We start from the raw sequence: 26,701 nt of genomic DNA on the forward strand, positions 1-26,701 counted from the left end.
AGCCACCAATAGCAACGAGCACTGTGGTCTATCTACAAAGCCACTAAATGCTCTGCACTCTGGGAACTAACCCACAAACTGTCCCTTAGATGGTAGCTAACCCCATCAAAACTTTGAATACTAATGACACGTTGTGGAGGTGTAACTCAGCCAAAGGCGATTTATTCCACATAATGTGGGAGTGCAATTCTATCCAAACTTATTGGAAAACTACCTTTCAAATCCTATCAGACATATCCAATCAACACATACCCCCTGCACCTGACTTAGCAATTCTAAACCTCACTATAGATCTGGTACCCCAGCCTGCCAGGCATGTGGTTACACACATTCTATTAGCTGCTAGACTGAGCATAACAAGATTATGGAAAACAAAGAGGGCCCCAACCATAGAAAACACATTAGACTTGGTAAACCTACACTACGGATACAAAATGACCATGGCGTCTAGCAGTGGCTATTTGACTAAGAGTAAAAACAAATGTTTACAATGGGAACGGTGGTCTGGAGCCGCAAATTTTCTTTGACAAAGTTGTAACTCAGTTAGTAAAGTCATGATACAGCAACAAGTTAGACTTAAAAAGTTCACACACTGTTTGAATATGGGTTATATAATAGTATAAGCCATAGCATTCCCCCAGGCAACAAAAGAGATCCCAATGGGGGTTCCTGGGGGAAAGTTACAATATGACTATGTGAAAACCTATATTTACTGTATAACTCCCAGAATAGAATTTCCTGTTAGTAGCATGTACATTAATCAACATGCGACTCTCTGTGATCGAGTACAATGTATACATTGTCTTTATACTGTATGTATTTGATGTAAAACAATAAAAATCTATTGATGAAAAAAAAAAAAGAAGTGGAAAATGAGGAGTTCTGTTGAAACCAAACCATGGTCAGGTAGACCAACTAAAATTTTAGCCACAACTCCCAGAACCCACAAATAACTTCAGGTGAAATACAGGACTAAACATGTGGTTTGGCTGTTGCAAGATGCACAATAAGGAGGCACTTGAAGAAAGATGGTCTGCATGGTCGAGTGACCAGAAGAAAGCCATTACTACGCAAATGTCACAAAGTATCCCGCTTACAATACGCCAAACAGTCATTTGGAGTGATGAGACCATAATTGAGCTTTTTGGCCACAACCATAAATGCTACATTTGTAGAGGAGTCAACAAGGCCTATGATATAAGGTACACCATTCCTACTGTGAAACACGGAGGTGGATTGCTGATGTTTTGGGGATGTGTGAGCTACAAAGGCACAGGAAATTTGGTCAAAATTGATGGCAAGATGAATGCAGTATGTTATCAAAAAAATACTGGATGAACATTTGCATTCATCAGCCAAGAAGCTGCGCATGGGACTTACTTGGACATTCCAACATGACAATGATCCAAAACACAAGGCCAAGTCAACCTGTCATTGGCTACAGCAGAATAAAGTGAAGGTTCTGGAGTGGCCATCTCAGTCTCCTGACCTCAATATCATTGAGCCACTCTGGGGAGATCTCAAACCTGCAGTTCATGCAAGACAGCCCAAGAATCTACAGGAACTGGAGGCTTTTTGCCAAGAGAAATGGGCAGCTTTACCATCTTAGAAGATGAAGAGCCTCATCCACAAATACCACAAAAGACTTCAAGCTGTCATTGATGTTAAAGGGGGCAATACATGGTATTAAGAACTGGGGTATGTAAGCTTTTGATCAGGGTCATTTGGGTAGTTTCTGTTGTGATTATGATTTAAAAAGAGTTGATTGATAATAAATGGCTTTAGCCAAACAGTGAAAGAAGTTTTTGTGTTAGCATTCATATTCTCTGAAAAATGGCCAAGAAATCATAAATTCTGCCAGGGTATGTAAACTTTTGAGCACAACTGTAAGTGCAACACAAAGTTTTTTTTTTTTCTATGTTTTATTTGGTCAGATTAACATTTGTTAATTTATGATCATTATTGCAGGAAGTAAATTCTATATTTATGTACAAGAATTGTTTTCATTAGTTTCCCGTTTCCTAACCATTGAATAGACCTGATTGTAATATTCATACATCTGTAATATATTATGATTTCTGTCTTTCACTTTTTGGATAAAATCTAAACACTCTGAACTGCCAGCCTATTGGTCAAGCACTTGAAGAAACATAATTACTTAAGACTTCCTGCCCATGTTTGCATTGTGAAAATGACTATTCAAAGAGCCTATTTAAGGAATTAATTACTTTTCAAATGAATATGAGTATTTTTTTTTTTTTCAAATATGCATATTCTATATATGCCAAGATATAGAATGGAAACAAACATAATGTGACTCACATGTGGAGGGTTTAATTTGGACATGATGGAATAAATACATTAATGTTTAGGCTGCTCAAGAAAGGACATATTATATCCAGCTTTTATTTTATTTTGTTTACTTTAACACAGCAGTGATGATTTTTCAGATTTAATTAATTACGGTAGTAGGCAGTGATCACCATATTTTTTGGAACACATTTTCCTAAAATCTGACATTCAGTTGGATCTTAAGAGACTGGCTGAGACTAATTTCCTCCCTTTTTATGTGAAGAGGGTTGTCTGCTTTCACAAGCTTTCAAAAAAATACAAAAAATTTTACTTTTTGGCTTATAGCATATTTAAAAATGTATTTCTCACTTCCTTTCCCTTTGCAATTCTTTATGTAGTATAGAAAAAATAATTGTATAACAGTATAAAGTTATTGTTAACTGAATTAGATTCTACGACAAATAAAAAACAAAAAATAAATTGAATTTTTTTTTTTTTTTTTTTTGTCCACGTAAATTTTATATATATATATATATATATATATATATATATATATATATATATATATATATATATATATATATATATATATATATATATATACAATATTGTTTTTATAGACCCGAAGGGGCTTTAAGGAGTAGAACATTATTTTCTTCTTTTTACTTGTGCTTTTTCTCTCAAAGAATAGGTGCAGATACTCCAATACTCCAACCTTCCAAGTCCGCCCGCTACCTACCTTCAAGCACTTCCCTTGGCTCCACCCCCTACTCAGCTCCCAGTACCTCCCCTTTTAGAGAATACACAACCAAGTATCAGGTTGTGCTGCTAAGTAATTTGTATGGAATGTGTTAATGATAACAAAAAAAGTAGTTAAATAGATCTCCTGCAGCCGGCACCAGTAGACCCCCCTTTAGCAACAATAGATCCACCCAGCAATTTACACACCCCACAACAATAAACCCCCACCAGGAACAATAGATATCCCAGGAGCCAGCATCAATAGAACTCCCAGCAACAGTAGACACCTCCCTCAACAGAAGATCCCTCTCATCAACCAATGACCCCCAGAAACATAGAACCCCAGCAGCAATAGATCCTCCACAAGCAACAATAGACCCCCCTGCAACATTAGATCCCTCCAGTGACAATGGATCTCTCAGCAATCAGCATCAATGGACCCTCCAACATGCCCCATCCCAACAACCCTTGCCATTACATATATTTAGTGCTGGAGGTGCCGGAACTGTGTTCCCCCACGTTCCAGCTGAAAAGAAGCCCTGCTTGTGATTTATATGTCAGTGGTAAAGGTTGCGAAAGGGGGGAATTTGGCTTTAGATAACAACTTTAAGAACGCGGGATACTGTAGATGCAAAGATGTGCTCCTCATTTAGAACTTCATGTTCAGGCACACTTCCACTCTTGGTATGCCACTCTACAGTGAATCATTTGTAAAACAAATACTGCTATGGGATTGACAACTAGTTGGTGCAGCAGCACACAGCAGATAGAGATGTCCCAGGGCATGAAGATCTCTGGATCAGGTGCAAGTAGATAAATGTAATGCATATTATGTTTGCATCACTCTGATCCACAGATCTTGCAGTCCTGTAGTGCTTCTTTAAGACAGACCTAAACTTGTACTCCTTAAGTCCCTTCAGTCCTGCTGTGATATATAAACTTCCTGGAGAAGCTCACTGAAGCTTCTAGGATGTCTGCATACGTAGGTCCTTCACCATGTACTTCTGACAAGAGAGGCTCCCGTTCGGTCACCATTTACACTTTAGCAGTTTTTTAGGCTAGATTCACACCATTGCATTTCTGCTTTTGTGTGTTTTTAACATGTTTTTCAGTGTGTGTAGATGCACACATATTGACACCAGTTTTTAATGTGTTTTCATGTGTCATATGTTTTTCATGTTAGCCAACAAAAAAGATATTTATGCTGTGATATCATTCGTTGTCGACTCTTGGAGAGCTGCTTCCTGGATTCTTTGTAGTGGGTATAGGCGCACATAGGAGCAATCGTAGCGTTTATCTGCTTTGTTCAGCAGTGACAGCAACTGTAGCTGGTTTTCTTAAAGAAGAGGAGATGGAGAAGACAAAGTGATTGCATTCACTCACTCAACGATCCCAAATGGCTGCAAACTCCCCTGATTACTTGTTATCAGGAGCTGAAAAGCATACAAAGGGCATCAAACATGCATTTTCGTGCCTTCCCATTTACTTCTATGGGCCTCAAAAAAAAAAGTAGAAAAAAACAGACCTGTCAGATAGCGTCAGCAAGCAATTTTCAAGTATTGTCACAGATTCTCAATTGGCTTTAGGACTGGACTTCAACTGGGCCATTCTAACACATGAATATGCTTTGATCTAAACCATTCCATTGTAGCTCTGACTTTGTTTTGGGTCGTTGTCCTGCTGGAAGGTGAACCTCCGCCACAGTCTCAAGTCTTTTTTGCAGACTCTAACAGGTTTTCTTCTAAGATTGCCCTGTATTTGGCTCCATCCATCTTCCCATCAACTCTGGCCAGCTTCTCTGTCCCTGCTGAAGAAAAGCATCCCCACAACGTTATGCTGCCAACACCGTGTTTCACAATGGGTGTTCAGGGTGATGCACAGTTAGTTTTCCACCACACATAGCATTTTACTTTTAGGCCAAAAAGTTTAATTTTGGCCTCATCTGACCAGAGCACCTTTTTCCACATGTTTGCTGTGTCCCCCACATGGCTTCTTGCACACTACAAATAGAACGTCTTTTGGCTTTCTTTCAACAATGACTTTCTTCTTGCCACTCTTCCATAAAGGCCAGATTTTTGGAGTGCACGACTAATAGTTGTCCTGTGGACAGATTCTCCCACCTGAGCTGTGGATCTTTGCTGCTCTTCCACAGTTACCATGGGCCTCTTGGCTGCTTCTCTGATGAATGTGCTCCTTGCCCGACCTGTCCTATTAGGTTGATGTCCATGTCTTTGTAGGTTTTCAGTTGTGCCATACTCTTTCCATTTTGGATGATGGATTGAACAGTGCTCCGTGAGATGTTCAAAGCTTGGGATATTTTTTTTTAAAACCCTAACCCTGCTTTAAACTTCTTCACCGCTTTATCCCCGACCTGTCTGGTGTGTTCCTTGGCCTTCATGATGCTCTTTGTTCACTAGGGTTCTCCAACAAACCTCTGAGGGCTTCACAGAACAGCTGTATTTATACTGAGATTAAATTACACACAGGTGGACTCTATTTACTAATTAGGTGACTTCTGAAGGCAATTGGTTTCACTAGATTTTAGTTAGGGCTATCAGAATAAAGGTGGCTGTATACAAATGCATGCCATACTTTTCACATATTTATTTGTAAAAAATGTTGAAAACCATTTATCATTTTCCTTCCACTTCACAATTATGTGCCACTTTGTGTTGGTCTATCAGATAAAATCCCAATAAAATACATGTACGTATTTGGTTGTAACATGACAAAATGTGGAAAGTGTCAAGGGGTATGAATACTTTTTCAAGGCACTGTACATATTATTATTATTATTATGGCCTGAATGGGGGATGCACTTTTCATTTAAATTTAATTTTTTATTTTCAGTTTCAGGGGAATATAAAGTCTTTATGTTTCTATTTTTTTACATACAAAAAGAGAATAAAATGTATACATGTTGGCCTCCATTAAGTCATTACTGCACAGGCTTTGCTTCCCACCTTACAGTGCTAGATTACTGGCCTGATTTAGGTCTCTTTCACACTTTTGTGACTTGTCCTACGACTTGGGACTGCAACATTGCATGACAAATCGTATCCCATTATTTCCAATAAGCACCATTCATATCTGTGCGACTTTAAGTCGCAGCGACTTCAAAGTAGTCCTGGCACCACTTTGGTCCGACTTTGATGCGACTTGAGGTCCAAAGACCTCAAGATTACACAGGCATTGCTTCAAGTCAAGGCAAAATCGCGGCAAAGTCGCGCGACTTTTAGGTTACACAAGTGTGAAAGGGGCCTTACTATTCCTTCTCATGAGTCCCAAATTCAGTGACTCACTCAAAACAATACAGAGTCTATTTGTAAATGTTTTCACACAAGATTTACACAACCTTTTCTTTAGACTCAATTCAGTCGCAAAAATGTGTGAATCTTCAAAGTATAAACTAATTAGGTGACTAATTAGTCATTGTTCCTATTTTTTTTTTTTTTTTTTTATAGTTTTCATTTAAACCTATAAAAATTAAACAGTTTGTGGAAGAGGGAAAATAAACCTTGGCTGTCCCCCTATAAAAAAAAAAACAATACACAACTTTTTCCAGTTTGGTAACCAAGAGTACCAGAGAGTGGCAAATCAGTAGGACCATAGTTGAAATGTTAAAACTGCTCTGATCTATAAATTCCCATGTATATTACCATGAGTGTAGCATAAAAAAAAAAAGCAAAACATTTGGCACAATACTGTGGGTATCATAAACACACACACGCATTGGCTAAGAAGTCTCAGAGTCTGTGAATAGTTTATATTTATATACAAAAATAAAGTATTACACGCATCACCATTTTTCTAGGTAAATATATTTCTAAAGGTGCTATTGACATGAAATGTTCACCATATGTCAGTAACAACCCATGCAATCCGTACAAGCAAAGAAACCAAAACAAATAAGTTCAGAAATGAAATTATATGTAATAAAATGGAATGACACAGGGAAAAAAGTATTGAAAACGCTAACTGAAATGTATTTAATACTTGGTACAAAATCCTTTTGTCGGTAATGACAGCTTCGAGATGTCTCCTGTATGGAGAAACTAGCTGCATGCATTGCTCAGGTGTGATTTTGGTCCATTCTTCCACACAAACAGTCCTCAAATCTTGAAGTTTTCGTGGGCCTCTTCTATGAACTCTTTAGTTCTATGATCTTTAGTTCTTTCCATAGATTTTCTATTGGATTCAAGTCAGGTGATTGGCTGGGCCATTCTAGCAGCTTTATTTTCTTTCTTTGAAACCAACTGAGAGTTTCCTTGGCTTTGTGTTTGAAATCATTGTCTTGCTGAAATAATTGTCTTGCTGAAATGTCCACCCTCGTTTTATCTTCATCACCCTGGTAGGTTGCAGCAGATTTTTATCAAGAATTTCTTGGTACATTTTTCCATCCATTCTTCCTTCAATGACATATGAAGTTTGCCAGTACCGTATGCTGAAAAACAGTGCCCGCCTCCAAACGTTACTATTGGTATGGGGATGTTTTTGGAGTGATGTGTAGTGCCATGTGACCTCCAAACATGATGTGTATTATGGCATCCAAATAGTTCAATTTTGGTCTCATCTGACCAGACTATATTCTCCCAGTATTTCAAAGGCTTGTCTAAATGTTGTGCAGCAAACTTTAAACAAGCTTCAGCATGCTTTTTTTTCAGCAATAGTGAGCGTGCAAACAGGCCATAGCGGTTGAGTGCATTACTTATTGTTTTCTTAGATAGAAATTGTACCTACTAATTTGAGGTCTTTTTGAAGCTCTCCACAAGTGGTCCTTGGCTCTTGGACAACTCTTCTGATACATCTTTTCGCTCCTCTGTCAGAAATCTTGCGAGGAGCACCTGGTCGTGGCTGGTTTATGGTGAAATGTTCTTTGCACTTCCAGATTATGCCCCCAGATTGTGCTCACTGGAACATTCAGAAGTTTATAAATCCTTCTGTAACCAATGCCATCAGTATGTTTTGCAACAATAAGGTTGCGGAGGTCTTGAGAGAGCTCTTTGCTTTTACCCATCATGAGATGTTTCTTGTGTCACACCTTGGTAATGAGACACCTTTTTATAGGCCATCAGTTAAGACTGAACCAGTTGATATTAATTTGCACTGACAAGGGCAAATTAATTGCTGATAGATTTCAGCTGGTGTCTTGGCCTTCCATGCCTTTTTGCATCTCCTTCCTTTATGTGTTCAATACCTTTTCCCTGTGTCAGTCCATTTTATTACACATAATGTAATTTCTGAATTTATTTGTTTTGGTTTCTTTGTATGGATTGCATGGGCTGTTACCAACATGTGGTAAAAATGTCATGTCAATAGCACCTTTAGAAATATATTTACTTAGAAAAATGGTGACATGTTCAATGCTTATCTTGCCCGTGTGTGTGTGTGTGTGTGTGTGTATGTGTATATTATGTGTGTATGTGTGTGTGTGTGTGTGTGTGTATATATATATATATATATATATATATATATATATATATATATATATATATATATATATATATATATATATATATATTATACAGTTGTGCTCATAAGTTTATATACCCTGGCAGAATTTATGATTTCTTGGCCATTTTATGATTTTCAGGGAATATGAATGATAACATGAAAACATTTTATTTCACTCATGGTTAGTGTTTGGCTGGAGCCATTTATTATCAAGCGACTGTGTTTACTCTTTAAAATCATAATGGCAACAGAAACTGCCCAAATGACCCTGTTCAAAAGTTTACGTACCCTGGTGATTTTGGCCTGATAACATGCACACAAGTTGACACAAAGGGGTTTTAATGGCTGTTAAAGGTAACCATCCTCACCTATGATCTGTTTGCTTGTAATTAGTCTGTGTGTATAAAAGGTCAATGAGATTCTGGACTCTTGACAGACCCCTTGCATCTTTCATCCAGTGCTACACTGACGTTTCTGGATTCTGAGTCATGGGGAAAGCAAAAGAATTGTCAAAGGATCTGCGGGAAAAGGTAGTTGAACTGTATAAAAAACAGGAAAGGGATATAAAAAGATATCAAAGGAATTGAGAATGCCAATCAGCAGTGTTCAAACTCTAATCAAGAAGTGGAAAATGAGGGGTTCTGTTGAAACCAAACCACGGTCAGGGATGCAAAGAAAGTCCCACAAATAACTTCAGGTGAAATACACAGGACTTTCTGAAAACATGTTGTGTGGCTGTTTCAAGATGCACAATAAGGAGGTACTTGAAGAAAGATGGGCTGCATGGTTGTGTCGCCAGAAGAAAGCCATTACTATGCAAATGTCACAAAGTATCCCGCTTACAATACACCAAACAGCACAAAGACAAGCCTCAAACCTTGTGGCACAAAGTCATTTGGAGTGATGAGACCAAAATTGAGCTTTTTGGCCACAACCATACATGCTACATTTGGAGAGGAGTCAACAAGGCCTTTGATGAAAGGTACACCATTCCTACTTTGAAACACGGAAGTGGATTGCTGATGTTTTGGGGATGTGTGAGCTACAAAGGCACAGGAAATTTGTTCAAAATTGATGGCAAAATGAATGCAGTATGTTATCAAAAAATACTGGATGAACATTTGCATTCATCAGCCAGAAAGCTGTGCATGGGACGTACTTGGACATTCAAACACGACAATTATCCAAAACACAAGGCCAAGTTTCCTGACATTGGCTACAGCAGAATAAAGTAAAGGTTCTGGAGTGGCCGTCTCCTGAGCTCAATATCATTGAGCTACTCTGAGGAGATTTCAAACGTGCAGTTCATGCAAGACAGCCCAAGAATTTCCAGGTACTGGAGGCTTTTTGCCAAGAGGAATGGGCAGCTTTACAATTTGAGAAGATGAAGAGCCTCATCCACAAATACCACAAAAGACTTCAAGCTGTCATTGATGTTAAAGGGGGCAGTACATGGTATTAAGAACTGGGCTATGTAAACTTTTGATCAGGGTCATTTGGGTAGTTTCTGTTGTGATTATGATTTAAAAAGAGTAAACAAAGGACTTGGTGATTTCAGTTTTCACCACGGCAGGTGGAAAAAATCCTAATCTTGGCACACAAGTCCTCCGTTACGAACCAATACCAGGAAATCGGGTACAAAATTGTATCCCGATGGTATAGAGTTCCCTATATACTCCACAAGATGGATGGAGCTACTCCTGATAAGTGCTTGCGGTATAATGCGGAAGTTGGCGCTATTCTTCACATTCTTTGCGCCTGCCCTGCACTGGGATCTTTCTGGGAGGAGGTAACAACAACCATCAAAAGCTTGACCTCAGTGGAATTGAAAGGTACAGTGCCTTGCAAAAGTATTCACCCCCTTTGGCATTTTTCATGTTTTGTTGCCTCACAACCTGGAATTAACATGGATTGTTTGAGGATTTACATGCCCACAACTTTGAAGATTTTTTTTTTTTATTTATTGTGAAGCAAACAACAAATAGGACAAAATAACAGCAAAAGTCAATGTACATAACTATTTACCCCCTAAAGTCAATACTTTGTAGAGCCACCTTTTGTGGCTATCACAGCTCGAAGTCGCTTTGGATAAGTCTCTATGAATTTGCCACATCTTACCATTGGGATTTTTGCCCATTCCTCCTTGCAAAACTGCTCCAGCTCCTTCAAGTTGGATGGTTTGCGCTTGTGAACAGCAATCTTTAAGTCTGACCACAGATTTTCTATTGGATTGAGGTCTGGGCTTTGACTAGGCCATTTCAACACATGTACATGTTTCCCCTTAAACCACTCAAGTGTTGCTTTAGCAGTGTGTTTGGGGTGATTGTCCTGCTGGAAGGTGAACCTCCGCCCTAGCCTCAAATCACACACAGAGTGGTACAGATTTTGCTCAAGAATATCCCTGTATTTAGCACCATCCATCTTTCCCTCAACTCTGACCAGTTTCCCAGTCCCGACTGCTGAAAAACATCTCCACAGCATGATGCTGCCACCACCATGTTTCACTGTGGGGATGGTGTTCTTTGGGGGATGTAATGTGTTGGGTCTGCACCAGACATAGCATTTTCTTTGATAGCCAAAAAGTGCAATTTTAGTCTCATCAGACCAGAGCACCTTCCTCCATACATTTTGGGAGTCTCCCACATGCCTTTTTTGCAAACTCGGAACGTTCCATTTTGTTTTTTGCTGAAAGTAATGGCTTTCTTCTGCCCACTCTGCCATAAAGCCCAACTCTATGGAGCGTACGGCTTATTATTGTCTTATGTACAGATACTTTAGTCTCTGCTGTGGAACTCTGCAGCTCCTCCAGGGTTACCTTAGGTCTCTATGCTGCCTCTCTAATCAATGCCCTCCTTGCCCGATCCGTGAGTTTTGGTGTGCGGCCATCTCTTGGCAGATTTGCTGTTGTGCCATGTTCTTTCCATTTGGTTATGATAGATTTGATGGTGCTCCTAGGAATCATCAAAGATGGATATTTTTTTATAACCTAACCCTGACTTGTACTTCTCATCAACATTGTCCCTTACTTGTTTGAAGATTTCCTTGGTCTTCATGGCAGTGTTTGGTTAGTGGTGCCTCTTGCTTAGGTGTTGCAACCTCTGGGGCCTTTCAAAAAGGTGTGTAGATCATGTGACACTTAGATTGCACACAGGTGGACATCATTTCACGAATTATGTGACTTCTGAAGGTAATTGGTTGCACCAGAGCTTTTTATGGGCTTCATAACAAAGGGGGTGAATACATACGCAGATGCCAATTATCAGTTTTTTATATCTGAAAAATTGTTTTATGTATATATTTTTCTAATTTTACTTGACCAACTTAGACTATTGTATTCTGATCCATCACATATAATTCAGATTAAAAAAACATGAACTAAAGGCTGTAATGTAACAAAATAAGTAAAAAGCCAAGGGGGGTGAATACTTTTGCAAGACACTGTAACCTGTAACCTGGCCGCATGTCTCCTACACCTGACGGAGAGATCCATTCGGAAATATAAAAAGACACTGACAACGCAACTCCTCAATGCAGCAAGGGCGTGTATCCCTGCGTTGTGGAGGCAACCTCAACCACCAACCAGGGTCCTGTGGTATTCCAAAGTCAATTGTATTCTCCGTATGGAGGAATTGACAGCTACTCTACATAACACGGAAGAACAATTCCGAGACAGGTGGAGGCCCTGGAGACACTTCATTTGCACAAATGCGTACCTGCAGGAGCTGGCTCACTCCAAAACCTAATTGAATTAATTTTCCCAACGCACAGAGCATTATACTGTGACGTTTGTTAACCGTGCGGGAGTAGGATACCCCCCCCCCCCCTTTTTTTTTCTTCTCCCCCCTTCCGCTCTCCCCCTCTCTCCTCTTTTTCTCTCCTCAAAGCTACGTCTCTGCACCGCAGCCGTTGCCACGGCTGTAATATAATTGTAGTGACCATAAGAAACATAAAGATCATTCAGTTTCTGTTAGTAAGGTGATTCACTCACTTAAATGATGAACCTCCAATGTTTTGGTTAGCATGGTAAATGTTTTTAGAGGCACTTTAGGCCTCCTGGATTCTATGTTTATGAATGCTACCATATAGGCAAAGCAATTCTTAAATTGTCAATGATTCCTTCAAGTCTTGTTTTGTTTTTGGCTTCTCGGAATATGTCGACTAAATGTATCCATGTATACAAAAATGACGTGGCTGTATTTAAGGAACTTTGCAATAAATAATAAAGAAATTTAAAAAAAAGAGAGTAAACACACTTGATTGATAATAAATGGCTTCAGCCAAACACTAACCATGAGACCATGAGTGAAAGAAAAGTTTTAGTGTTGTCATTCATATTCTCTAAAAAATGGCCAAGAAATCATAAATTGTAAATTTATGAGCACAACTGTGTGTGTGTGTGTAAAATATAATATAATATATATATATATATATATATATATATATATATATATACGTTTTATACAGACCTTTTTGGCACTGCTGCAAAGAGCTAAGAGTAGCTTCCAATCTGTCTTTGAAGCAGCTCTGTTTTTGAGATGCAAAACTAGAGTTTTACTTAAATATCTGTTCTTGGTAATGATAGTGTTATTCAGCAGTCATGTTGTTATCTTTGTTGAAATAATTATCTTACTCTAAGCATACTTTTTTTTTTCCCGGTGCCACCTACAGATAACCTTAGTTAATCCTGATAGTGTAGCACAATATTAATATTTGTCATAGGATCTAAACATGTCTGTCATTAGTTTTTGTCTCACAGGTAAACATTGCACTAACAGTTGTTAATACATTACATGTGCTAATTGTTAGATGAGTTGCATATCCTGGGAATTTTGTATTCCAGAATAAATAACATTGTAATGTCTCCTTATCTCAGGGAGTTTTGCTGGTATATGATATCACCAACTACCAAAGTTTTGAGAACTTAGAAGATTGGTTTTCCATGGTGAAGAAGGCGAACGAAGAGTCAGAAACACAGCCGTTTGTAGCGCTGATAGGCAACAAAAGTAAGTTTAAAAAATCTTAGTAATAATGGTCCACACAGTTCAAGCTTGGATATTTATGATGGGAGGCGCAAATGAAGGTGTTGGAGATGTGGAAGAAAGTCCACAGCATCTCCCTGTGTAACCAACCAGCAATTCAAATAGCTGTGCAAACTATAAGTCTCCCTTGTGGCACAATTGCCTTATACAGTGCTGTGAAAACGTATTTGCCCCCCCTTCCTGATTTTTTTATTTTGCTTTTTGCATATTTGTCACACCTAAAGGGAAGCTCCAGGCTCCAGCCCCCCCCCCCCCCATTTTTTTTTCAAAGTCCGCCACTACAAATACTTCAAATGTGTCCCAGAAGACTGCAGGGGAAAGTGGGGGGGGGGGGGGGCGGAGATCTGAGCCATAAAAAGTGCCAAATGTGGCAGTGGAGGGGGTAAGGGTGCAAACAAGTGAGGCTTCCCCTTAAGGGTGGAACCCTGCTTTAAACAATACAGATCAAACAAATTTGCATGCCAAACTAATGGATGCCATTTTTGCCCAGTCTCTTATTTTTTAATCATGAACACCAACCTTAACTGAAGCAAGTGAGGCCTGCAGTTCTTCAGCTGTTGTTCTGGGTTCTTTTATGACCTCCTAAATGAGTTGTCGTTGTGCTCTTATGCCCCGTACACACGGTCGGACTTTGTTCGGACATTCCGACAACAAAATCCTAGGATTTTTTCCGACGGATGTTGGCTCAAACTTGTCTTGCATACACACGGTCACACAAAGTTGTCGGAAAATCCGATCGTTCTAAATGCGGTGACGTAAAACACGTACGTCGGGACTATAAATGGGGCAGTGGCCAATAGCTTTCATCTCTTTTATTTATTCTGAGCATGTGTGGCACTTTGTCCGTCGGATTTGTGTACACACGATCGGAATTTCCGACAACGGATTTTGTTGTCGGAAAATTTTATCTCCTGCTCTCCAACTTTGTGTGTCGGAAAATCCGATGGAAAATGTCCGATGGAGCCCACACACGGTCGGAATTTCCAACAACACGCTCCGATCTGACATTTTCCATCGGAAGCCGCTCCTGGGAAGTTTTACCACTGTTCCATGTTTTCTCCTATTAGTGGATAATGGCTCTCACAATGGTTCGCTGGAGTCCCAGAGCCTTAGAAATGGCTTTGTAACCCTTTCCAGACTGACTTATGTCAATTACTTTTGTTGCTCATCTGTTTTTGAATTTCAACCGCTGCATGATGTGTTGCTTCTTGAGATCTTTCAGCGTGCTTCACTTTGTCAGATAGCTTCTATTTAAGTGATTTTTTTTGATTCAACAGGTCTGGCAGTAACTGAAATTTAACTCATCTTTCCAAAAAATTTGGTTAATCACAGTTCATTCATGATTTAGCAAGGTGGGGGTTGGGGGGGGGGGGCAATTACTTATTCACATAGGGCCAGGTTTGGACAGGTTTTTTTCCCTTTAATAAATAAAATCATTTAAAAACTGCATTTTGTATTTATTCGGGTTATGGTTGTGTAACATTAAAATTCATTTGATGATCTGAATCATTTTACTGTGATAAATATGCAAAAATAACAGAAAAGGGTAAATACTTTTTCACGGCACTGTATTTTTTTTTTTTTGTAGTGTATTTGAAGCACCTTGGCACATGTAAAACTACATTCACTTGTCCTGATATCATATTTGTATTTGTACAACTATGCTTTGTGAATTATTACATATGTTTTTTGCACAAGCAAGCATTTTTACACTGCATGGCCTAGATTATACCGGTTAGTATGGAACTGCATACAGAAACCTATCTGCTCATACCTCCAATACGGGCAGACAGTTCATAAATGACAGGAATCTTGGTGAACTACCTAGAGTGCTCATCAGTGCCCTGGTAGTTCACTGAGCACTATAAGCTGCAAAGGCTGACAGTAGTTGTATTTGCGGCCATGCAGGTGGGGGAGGGGGCAGATACTGAACATGTTACACCCTAAATATGGGTGTAGCATGTAACATGTTCAGAAAGGTAAACTTCTCTTTTAAAGTACATTTACTGATGTATTATTGATTACAGAGCTCCATTTATGCATGTCTATTACATCTGCCTAGAGTTCAGCTTTAAACCAGATATTGATTATAATGTGATGGTCCAGGGGCTATTGAAATGTTGGAAAACTACATGGTAGATATTTCCTAAGTCTTCAATACTAATTCCTTTCTTGTATGATATTATAGTATCTGTGTTAGTCTTCAGTTTGTGTGTCCCAGTGGAGCCCCTTTGATCACAGGCCCAGAGTTTTTCTCTTCTTCTTCTAGCTAGATTGACATTGGTGATATTTTCGGGCAACTGGAATGAGCTGGTGTGAGGTTGCAGAACTTATTTGTGTAGACCAGTCTTTCCGAACCATGGTGCCGTGAAACCCTAGGGTTTCTCCAGAGGTTGCTATAAATTCCTTAATCAATGAGCAATTTATTCCTCCCTTAAATAAGTATCCACTGACAGCTATGATCTTAGCTATCTGTAAGGGGGGGATTCTTCTCAATGACCACACGTGTAAGAAGCATTCTTCCTGGTGACCATAGCCATCACTCTTATGTACCGTGTGCTGTAGATATACTCATTATTAGCAAGGGCTCCCTGAGACCTGAATTTTTTTCCAAGAGTTCCTCTCAAAGTAGAGCAAGGCTGATATAGGCCATAGGGGCTAATTTGCTTGTGTGGAAGCAAAACCATTTGATTGCACTCTGCAATAAAACTTGCACATACTGTAGGAAGAGCTGTATTCCCTAGTGATAGCTCTTTTACATTATCATCTAAACCTACTTGCTAGTAGATGCGTATTAAATTGTAAAGCTTACAGATGTAGGTCCCTTATTACACAGATCCCGGTCTATCAACTTCTGCTAGTATTTTGAGTGCAAAAAGACAAGTTTGATGATTTCTCATAAATTAGTTTAATCAGATTGTATAATATCCTCTGCAGGTTAAAGCTGAACTCCAGAAATATATAAAAAACAACTAATGATGCAGTTATGTATTTATTTATAGTCTGTATATTTTTAAGGGCTCGTTCACACTATACGTGCATGAAAGCTTGCAGAGACATCAGTTTACATGCGTGTTTAAGTCAGTTTTTATGCATGTTGACATCAGTTTTCATGTGCATCTTTTTTATGCACCCGCCGTCAGTGTCCTTTCATCTGTCCCCCCACCGTCAGTGTCGTCCCCCCACCGTCAGTGTCGTCCCCCCATCAGTGTCCTTTCATCTGTCCCCCACCATCAGTGTCGTCCCCCCATCAGTGTCCTTTCATCTGTCCCCCACCGTCAGTGTCGTCCCCCCATCAGTGTCCTTTCATCTGTCGCCTGCATTTTCTGCAGGTTAAAGCTGAACTCCAGGAAGGTATAAAAAATAAAAATACAAATAATAATGGAGTTATTAATTTAAATTCAGTATATTTTTAAGGGCTCATTCACACTGTACATGCATGAAAACTGATGTGAAAACAATGCAGATTTCACTTGCAGAGACATCAGTTTACATAAGTTTCATATCAGTTTCCATTCGTTTTCATGTGCATTTCAGTCAGTTTTTATGTTGCTATCCACTTTCGTGTGCATCCTTTTTTTTATGCACAAACTGCAATCACATATTGTGTCATCACCCCCTCATCAGGCCCCCCCCCCCCTCATTAGTGATCCCCACATCAGAGACTCCTCATCAAGTTCCCCTCACATCAGAAACTCCTTATCAGAGCCCACACATGAGTTTACCCCTCATCAGAGAATCCTCATTAGGGACCCCCACCATCAGTCTCCCCCTCATCTTTCCCCACCATCAGTCTCCCCCTAATCTGTCTCCTGCCATCAATGTCCCCTGCTATTAGTGACCCCCACCATCAGTATCCCTCAGTGTCCCCCTCATCTTTTCCCCACCATCAGTCTCCCCCTAATCTGTCTCCTGCTGTCAATGTCCCCTGCTATTAGTGACCCCCACCATCAGTATCCCTCAGTGCCCCCCTCATCTTTTCCTCACCATTTGTAACCCCTCACCTGTCCCTCACCATCTTTCCCCCACCATTAGCGACCGCTCATCTGTCCCCCACCATCAGTGTTCCTCCCCATCCCCATCAGTATCCTTTCATTGGTCCCTGCCAGTGTTCTTTCATCTGTGCCCCCCCCCCCCCCCCCCACAATAGCTCACTGGGGAGATCGCTGTACTAACGTCATATTGTTAGTACAGGATCTCCTCCTGAGCTCTTCAGTTTTTTTTCCTTCAGCCCACTGGGTTGAACGACAAAACAACTGATAGTGTGTACTAGGCTAAAGGAAAACAGACCGTAATAAAAATCTGAAAGAAATGGTAACCTTCTCAAAAAAACTAAAAGTTTTGCTGGATTTAAGTTTTAAATAAAATATGGGTGGACACTCAATATTTGGTGCGCAAGGATGGCTTTTAGCACATCATATGTTTGAAAAATGTCCACCGCTTAATCTTATTTTTGTGTTCTTAAGTAACATTACCTGCTTTGCCTGTTCACTCTCTACAATGATTCCTAAAGTGTCAAACCTACATTCTCAGCGGAGATATTATAAACAGATATTAACCCAGGATGTATGGGAGCTGCACTCTTGTTGATTTATAGCGCCTTTGATAGTCCAAGGGCCAGCGGTTATCTTCAGCCTCTAGTAAGGGTAGGAATTATCAGGCACCAGTGTACCCCGGATGGATGAATTATTTCAACCTAGAGATATTAAACAGAACCCTTCCACAGCTCACTAATACGGACTAATAAGTCAACTTTTTAAACAGCCTTCCTGACAGATATGGGCAAGGAGGAGTGTGTGTCGACCCTAATTAAGAATGTTGACTCTATGTACGCTGTAGCTGTGATTAATTGTCCTAGTATGGCTATCTCTCTGAGAAAAGTGATGGGCTGTTACAGCGTGAAGTTTAAAGGTTACATGTTAATGTACTTTTTAACTGGTCTTCCTTGCTTTCAGCCATGATCTATGAGTGTTATAACACTCCTCTCAGAAAGCCATTTTTTATCAGTGGAATAGATTCTTTGTTATACTTTTTTCATTCCTGTAAATAAATGCCAGCCCACTTTTTTTTTTATCACTCTACTGATTCCCTTCGATATTTCTCTTTTCATATATTTATCTTGGTGGCATTATCTTTATCTTCTAAATGACTGAATTTTTAAAAATGTATAGCTGATGATATGTAAAGTTGGGTGAAGACTTTAAAATGAAAGCGACACTACCCTTACAATAACCCCCACCATCCTCTAAATAGGCACTGCTGCAATAAAAATAAACAAAAAAGCAAATTAACAACAAAAAAAAGTTTAGAAGCTCCAGATACATCTAAATCTGTTATGTAATACCCTGGGTCCTGAGTTTTTTATTTTTTTTTTTTGGACTGCAGAGTGGTACGGCCTTTCTTCTAGTATACATGTTGCTGCTTGGGGAATGTGGAGACTTAACCGTCCAGCAGCGGGGTCATCTCAGGCTCCAGAAGAGTGCAGCTGCATGATGAAGCCATGATCATTGCCGGTCTTTGCTCCTCTGCTGCGTACACACTGTCGGATTTTCCGATGGGAAATGTTTGATGGGAGCTTGTTGTCGGAAATTCCGACCATGTGTAGCCTCCATCGGACAATTTCAGTCAGAATTTCCGACAATCAAAAATTTGAAATCTGGATCTCAAATTTTCCGACAACAAAATCTATTGTTGGAAATTCCGATCGTGTCTACACAGTTCCAATGCACAAAATTCCACGCATGCTCGGAATCAAGCAGAAGGGCCGCACTGGCTATTGAACTTAATTTTTCTCGGCACGTTGTACGTGTTGTACGTCACCGCGTTCTTGACGTTTGGAATTTCCGACAAGATTTGTGTGACCGTGTGTATGCAAGACCAGTTTTAAGCCAACATCCGTCGGAAAAAAAACATGGATTTTGTTGTCAGAATGTGCAATCGTGTGTACGCAGTATAAGAAGAGATGCTGTGAAGAGCAAAGTGATGGTGGAGATAGGTTATGAGGGATGGGGAACAAATTCCACCCAAACATGGGCTTTAAAATGAGTACTGGTTTTGAAGCAGAAGGAGTCTAATTCCTTCTCATACAATTCTTTGTAATGTAAAATAATAGGCATTTGGCAGAGAGAGTTCAGCCTCGTTCACACAGGACATATCAGTGTGTGCCCATGTGAGAACCATGTTTACCCGCACAGGGATGCACAGGTGTTCATGCATCCCTGTGCAGGCAGTCCCATTTATTTTAATTGGAGCACAGCAGTGGCTTGGACACAGCCGCTGCTCCCAATTTGACATTTGTACAGGTGTGAGTGCACAGCTCCGGAGGCACAAATGTCAAGCTAAGGGCAGTGACTGTGTCTGTGCAGTCACTGTGTCCTAATAGACATTAGTGGGACTGTCTGCATGGAGATGCACCCAGCACCTGGCATCCCCGTGTGCTTAATCACGAAGCATGCACTAATGTACCCCATATAAACAAAACCTTAGACTTCCTGTGATGGAAAGTTCCTCAGTTTTAACCATCAAATTAACGGAGAAAAATAACAGGACAATGGTTGAGTTACCAACCAGCACCTATCCAAAACTGTTATTAGTTTTGGATGAACTTATTAACTAGAGTTGCACTGGACTTCAGAATTATTTTGTGTCTGCATATAAAATGTTCATATAGCATAACCCCTTGATAATTTTAGAAAAAAATATAACCCTTTTGGTTAATAAGTTAGAAGCATGCTTTACTTACTTTAACTGCTATGACCCATTTGGAGAAATTTGAACTTCTTGAAATGTCCTTATTGCTGACCTCTATTAATGTTCAAAAGAAGTGGTTTCCAAATGTCTCCTTGCAAATGGAGACCCATTTTACTGCTCTACATATGCATTGGCTACCAAATGGTGATTATGAGAAGCTTTTCAAAGATAACGGAAGTCCATACATGTCATAGCGAAGGCTTCTGACCATCACTGGAGTCTTTTTTACCTGCTTCCTGAAAGGTATGCTAGTGACAGGGCAGTGCGCACCTGTGCAACATAATGCCCAGTAATGTGCTTGTTCTGGAATGGCCATTGCATATGGTAGTTAGGCTCCAGTTCTGGTTGGGAGCCTTAGTTATAGGTAACAGCCAGACTTTAACTAGCTGACTAGTTGTGTGCAGTATATATGTAGTGGACACTGGCGCTGTGAGTAGGTTTGGGTGTGAAAGAAGGGGGTGTCTGTTGCAAAACCCTGATAGGTAACAAAGAGAAGAGATCTATCAGCTGATTTTCTAGTTAAAACTGTTCAGTAATCAAATGTAGTTTAAACCCATCCCTTCCACACTTTATATTTTACCATTCTTTTGCAGGATGCCCTGCACTTAAGAGACTGTATATCATGGTTCACTTTGACAACTTTCAGTCGATACCATTTGTGACTGCTAGCTGTCATACCTGGCTGTCACTGCAGGCTTTAGTCCCCACCAAGGATCAGATACGAATTAGAGTGGTTCCCCATCTTTTTGATCACTATGCCAGTTGTAACATGGTGATCCCATACAAGCTTATTGCTTCATGCAAAAAATAATAGTTCCTGCTTGTAGAGGCCACTGCAGTGTGTGGGGTGGCATTTAATACTGTAATTGTCTGATATAATTATATGATGACATTTTTTCCACTTGTCAGACAATTATAAAAAAAATTATAAAAACAGTGCAGGTATTCATTAAAACAGCAGCATACAAAATAAAAGTATTTCACTGTATGTGTTTTAAAAAAATTGTTCTGGGTATATAGGCTTCAGTGACCTTTGTACGCAAAAGAGTTAAAGTAGAACTATAGGCAAAACTTTTTTTTCATTTTGGATAAAGTAAGGGAGGGTTATAACCCTTGTCAGATTTTTTTTTTTTTTAGCCATCTGTGTTCCATTGTGGAGATTTCCCTTCACTTCCTGTCCATAGCCAAACAGGAAGTGAGAGGAAATCCCAGCAAATTAAGAGACTGTCCCCAGGTCACCAGAACTAGTGTCCCCATTGGAAGACTAACCCTCTTTTTTACTTTTCTGGGGACAACCCAAAATTAGGGATTTTCTTTTACTTTCACTTTCAATGCTAATGGTAAACAGGACAAATAGAGAGGGTGAATCTGTTGACGGAGGCACAGACCGCAACAAAAACTGACAGGCGTTTAAATCTCTCACCATTCTATCCAAAAGCTAAACAAAAGTTTTTCCTTTTAGTTATAATTTAATCAAGTGTAGGTGGGTGCCTCATATTGTAAAATCTAATGGTTAAAGCAAAAATGAGAGAATTGTTTTTGCATACGTCTTCTTATAAGGTTCAAGCTCTTTGAGCCATTGGCTTGATTGAGCTTTGTGTGTCAAAGGCCTAAAATAATCATGCAGGAGTTCAGACCCTTGTCAGCCTCTGTATGCTTATCTTCACAGGTTTACTCTGAGATTTTGAGGTGGTATACAGTGACCCACTTTCCTCAAATGCCGCTTTAATAAAAATGCAAAATACCATGTAAAATATAATTGCTGTATGTGAAAGTTCTTGTCCAATGTCATGGAGCGCTTCGGCTAGAAAAAGAAGTTAGCACTTTATAGCATGAAAGTGGACAGAATGATTTTTCTATTTTAATACAGGATATATCTCCATCCTGTAAAAGGTGGCAGCAGAGTGTTAATTTGATCGCTGGCATCACGCTGAATTTAGGAACATAACAAAACACTACATTATGTATTCCATTTTAAACACAACATAAACATTCATTTCCATAAACCGCTAAAGAAACTTTGGCGCTTTCATTCATAGACTCAAACTAAAAGAAACCAATGAATTGAGATCCATCATGTAATATGGAAAGGTAGAAAGTTGCCATTTTTAAAGGGTAGATCAGTTCTATACATGCTGGAAACAAATATATAAGAATTGTGTTATGTGCCAAAAGATTTGTATATTAACAACACACTTTTGTGATCCACCCACTACTGTTGTCTAATAATCTGAAGCATGGTATTCTGGAGGTTATATATTCATAAACATATTTATATATAGACATATCATTTTCATCATTATCCTTTTTTTTTTTTGCAGTATATAATATTTGTTGTTATTTTGTTTCATCGAAGAAAGAATTATGGCTGATCATAGAGGGAAAAGCAACAGATTTGCCGTAATGCCCCCAGTAGCATATACTTGCTTTTCCTTTATTTCCATTTTAATTTCATTGCTGCCAGGTATAGATGAGCATCACTCCCCATCATGTGTTGCTATTTGGAGGGGCAAATGAAAAAGGAAATATGTGCATCTGGGAATGGTGGCAATAAAGCTGAACAACAGCCTTAAGCTGGGTACGCTTTTTTTTTTGCACCTAAAAGACTGACCGCTCCGGTCGGAGCCGCTATACTAACCATGCGAGGTTAGTTCAGCGATCTCCCCTGCTGTGCTGTTGTGTTCTTAAAGGGGGACACCCCCCCCCCCGCCAGAACACTGATCAGCTCTCTTTGTCATTGGCTGAGAGCGCTGATCGGGAGTCGAACGGCTGCTGGTTTTCCAGCATGCACGCCCAACAGAAGCTTGCCGAACAGCCTGCTTCTGTTGGATAGACTGACATACACATGGGCAGAATGTCTGCATTTTTTTTTTTTGTACTGGTAAATGTCTCCTGACATTCTGCCCATGTGTGCAGGGCTTTAGTCTTGCACAATTGTACAGGCTCCTCTCTAATACTGAAATTGCTTACTCTCATTTAATTGCTTATGTCGTCAATAGAGGAAGCGCCAACATCACCTAGACCTTTTCTCCCCAGCCTTACATGGCCCGATCTTTTCATTTTTTAGGTTTTGGTGCTTTCAGTCAGGAAGGCTAAGCATCACATGTGGGTGCATCGAAAACTAAATTCATATTATAAATGTGTGACTTTTGAGGCACATTTTTGGTAAAACGTAACATTTTATTTAATTTCCTTAAAATTGGACAATATTAGTCCATATGACAACAAGACTATAGTAAAATAAAATTGTAAAACAATTTAATCCCAAATACTGCAGTAATTGCACGTGATAGTCTTTACAGCTCAACGCATTTCTTGGACATGGAAGTGTCTTGGAAATGAATATATAATATAATATATATATATATATATATATATATATATATATATATAATATAATTTTTTTTTTTTTATTATTATTTTTTGGAATTGTTGGGACAAAGACATAGACTAACAATGGCCCCCCAACAAATTAACTTTATTCCATGATAAGGTAAATAGTCCCTATGTTCCTTTAAAATGAATATAAATAAATGGATGACGCTAAGTCATGAGGTAGTATTTACAATATACGAAAATTATCGAAAAGGGTTTCAAAATAAATAAATAGATAAAATCCATATTGGAGGTTGGAGGAGGAGAAGGGGGAGAGGGCTCCCCTTGGGAACCCTATGTGATGTATGGTTGGGCTAATGAGTGGAACTATCTAGGCACATATGTTGCAGTCTCTGGGGAAAGTCACAGCATGATATGTGACATTTTGTTATAAATTGATATTATTACTAAAAGTTTGTCATTCTATCTAGATGGCATTAACAAAAGTCTGTATTGTTAGCTCGTGATGAAGAGAACCATGTCCAAGAAATGCATTGGCTGTGAAGACTATCACGTGCAATTACAGTATGTGAGATTGAGTGTTTTACAATTGTATTTTACTATAGTCTGTTGTCATATGGACTAATATTGTCCAATTTTAAGGGAATGAAATAAAATGTGCCTCAAAACTCCCAAATTTATACTATTAATATAGTTTTGGTGCATCAAACTTAGGGATGTGGCATAGAAATTGACTTACCTTTCTGATCGGATCACATGTGGGTATTACCTAGAGCAGTTTGTGCAGCCTGCCTAGGAACGCCCATTCTTCCAGACTGATATCCTCCTTTAAAAGCATTTTGTAATTTTACGATATGTAGGAAAAGACAAAAGGTTTCATTTAAAAAAGTATTTACTATGTTGATGAGGGGGAGGAACAAAGGAAGGTAAAATCTCAGTAGATTGAACTTGCATTGGCAAAGCACTGGTTCAGTTTATACCAATATGCCCTCATGCTAAGTGTCTGGAACTAGTATCTGAAAGTTGCTGTGAACTGTTTTATTCATTTTTGTCTGTAGCAGTCCAATGACCTGGAAACACAAAAAAATGGAAAGTATGCCTATTTATTAGTCCCCGTTTTGGGAGAAATATACTAAGCTTGTTGATTTTCTTTTTTCTTTAGTAGTGCAAATATTTTAGTGTGTTCTTTTCCAATTTTAAGTTCCTGACAGAAGTTGATAATTTATGAATGTGAAAATTAAACTCTAGGAATTTTCTAAAACAACGTAACAATCCATACCAGAATGCTTTGCCCCGTTCATACCACTTCAAAGCAGCAGTCTTGTTTCTAGCCACATCTGGTTACCTCTGACGTCAAATTGAAATCCATTGAAATTTCTGCTGCCAGGCTCCTGTATCGGACTCCCCACACCTCATCTGCCACTTCACTAAGCAAATCCTTCAGCGGGTTTCCCACCATTTCATAAATCAAGTTCAGTCCAGCTCAACAAGAAAAAAAAAATCTCAATACTTGGAGTATACTTCAGCTCATAAAATGCAGCCACTCTAGCTGGTAAAAACTGCCAAAGTCTAGAATGAGTAAGAACAATCAGCAGTACATCTTTTAATAGGGTTTAGTGCTGGTTCACACTGGGGCAGCTTCAAAGTCGTCCGACTCTGAAGCCACTCCGCACAGCACGACCTCAATGCGGCTTGCAAACGACTTCTTTAATAGAAGTCAATGCAAGCCGCTCCGAAGTCACCCCCAAGTAGTACAGGAACCTTTTTCTAAGTCGGAGCGACTTGAATCGCTCCCATTAGAACGGTTCCATTGCACTGCATAGAGCGCGACTTGTCGGGCGGCTAAGTCTCTTAACAGGTCGCCTCCAGTGTGAACCGGCACTGAGAGTTCAAGTTTGGTGACTTTTTCTGACCCTGAAAAATCAGAGCAGGCACAGCAGCCTAATGCATTATCATAAGACCCTTTATTGTGAAAGAAATACAATCCAATGTACTCACAAAGGTACATAGCTGAAAGCCAATAGTCAAACCAGTCTCAATCCGCAGGGGTGTACAGTGGATATAAAAAGTCTACACACCCCTGTTAATGTCAGGTTTCTTTGATGTAAAAAAAATGAGACAAAGATAAATAATTTCAGAACTTTTTCCACCTTTTAATGTGACCTATAAACTGTACAACTCAGTTGAACAACAAAATGAAATCTTTTAGGTGGAGTGAAGTAAAAAATAAAAAAATAAAATAATATGTTTGCATAAGTGTGCACACCCTGAACTAATACTATGTTAAAGCATCTTTTGATTTTTTTTACAGCACTCAGTCTTTTTGAGTATGAGTCTATCAGCATCTTGACTTGCCACTATTTGCCCACTCTTCTTTGCAAAAACACTCCAAATCTGTCAGAATTCGAGGGCATCTCCTGTGCACAGCTCTCTTCAGATCACCCCACAGATTGTCAATCGGATTCAGGTCTGGGCTCTGGCTGGGCCATTCCAAAACTTTAATCTTCTTCTGGTGAAGCCATTCCTTTTTTGATTTGGATGTATGCTTTGGGTCATTGTCATGTTGAAAGATGAAGTTTCTCTCCATGTTTAGCTTCTAGCAGAAGCCTGAAGGTTTTGTGCCAATATTGACTGGTATTTGGAACTGTTCATAATTCCCTTTACGTTGACTAAGGCCCTTGTTCCAGCTGAAGAAAAACAGCCCCAAAGCATGATGCTGCCACCCCCATGCTTCACGGCGTGCATGGTGTTCTTTTGGTGATGTGCAGTGTTGTTTTTGCACCAAACATATCTTTTGAAATTATGGCCAAAAAGTTCAACCTTGCTTTCATCAGACCATAAGACATTTTTTCACATGCTTTTGGGAGACTTCAGATATGTTTTTGCAAAATTTAGCTGGGCTTGGATATTTTTCTTCGTAAGAAAAGGCTTCGGTCTTGCCACTCTACCCCATAGTCCAGATATATGAAGAATATGTGAGATTGTTGTCACATGTATCACACAGCCAGTACTTGCCAGATATTCCTGCAGCTCCTTTAATGTTGCTGTAGGCCTCTTGGCAGCTTCCCTGACCAGTTTTCTTCTAGTCA

General features: G+C 39.4%; 1 protein-coding gene across 2 annotated transcripts in view; it reads left to right on the plus strand.

Moving 5' to 3' along the window:
- The window catches only part of RAB28 (RAB28, member RAS oncogene family), a 175,395-nt gene that overhangs the window by 67,309 nt on the left and 81,385 nt on the right, over window positions 1-26,701 (plus strand). For both annotated transcript variants that reach the window (XM_073610032.1, XM_073610024.1), the window contains exon 4: window positions 13,361-13,490. In XM_073610032.1, the coding sequence (XP_073466133.1) occupies window positions 13,361-13,490 (130 nt within the window). The remainder of the gene's footprint in view (window positions 1-13,360; window positions 13,491-26,701) is intronic.

Source organism: Aquarana catesbeiana, linkage group LG01, assembly GCF_042186555.1.
Source record: "Aquarana catesbeiana isolate 2022-GZ linkage group LG01, ASM4218655v1, whole genome shotgun sequence".
NCBI lineage: Eukaryota > Metazoa > Chordata > Amphibia > Anura > Ranidae > Aquarana > Aquarana catesbeiana.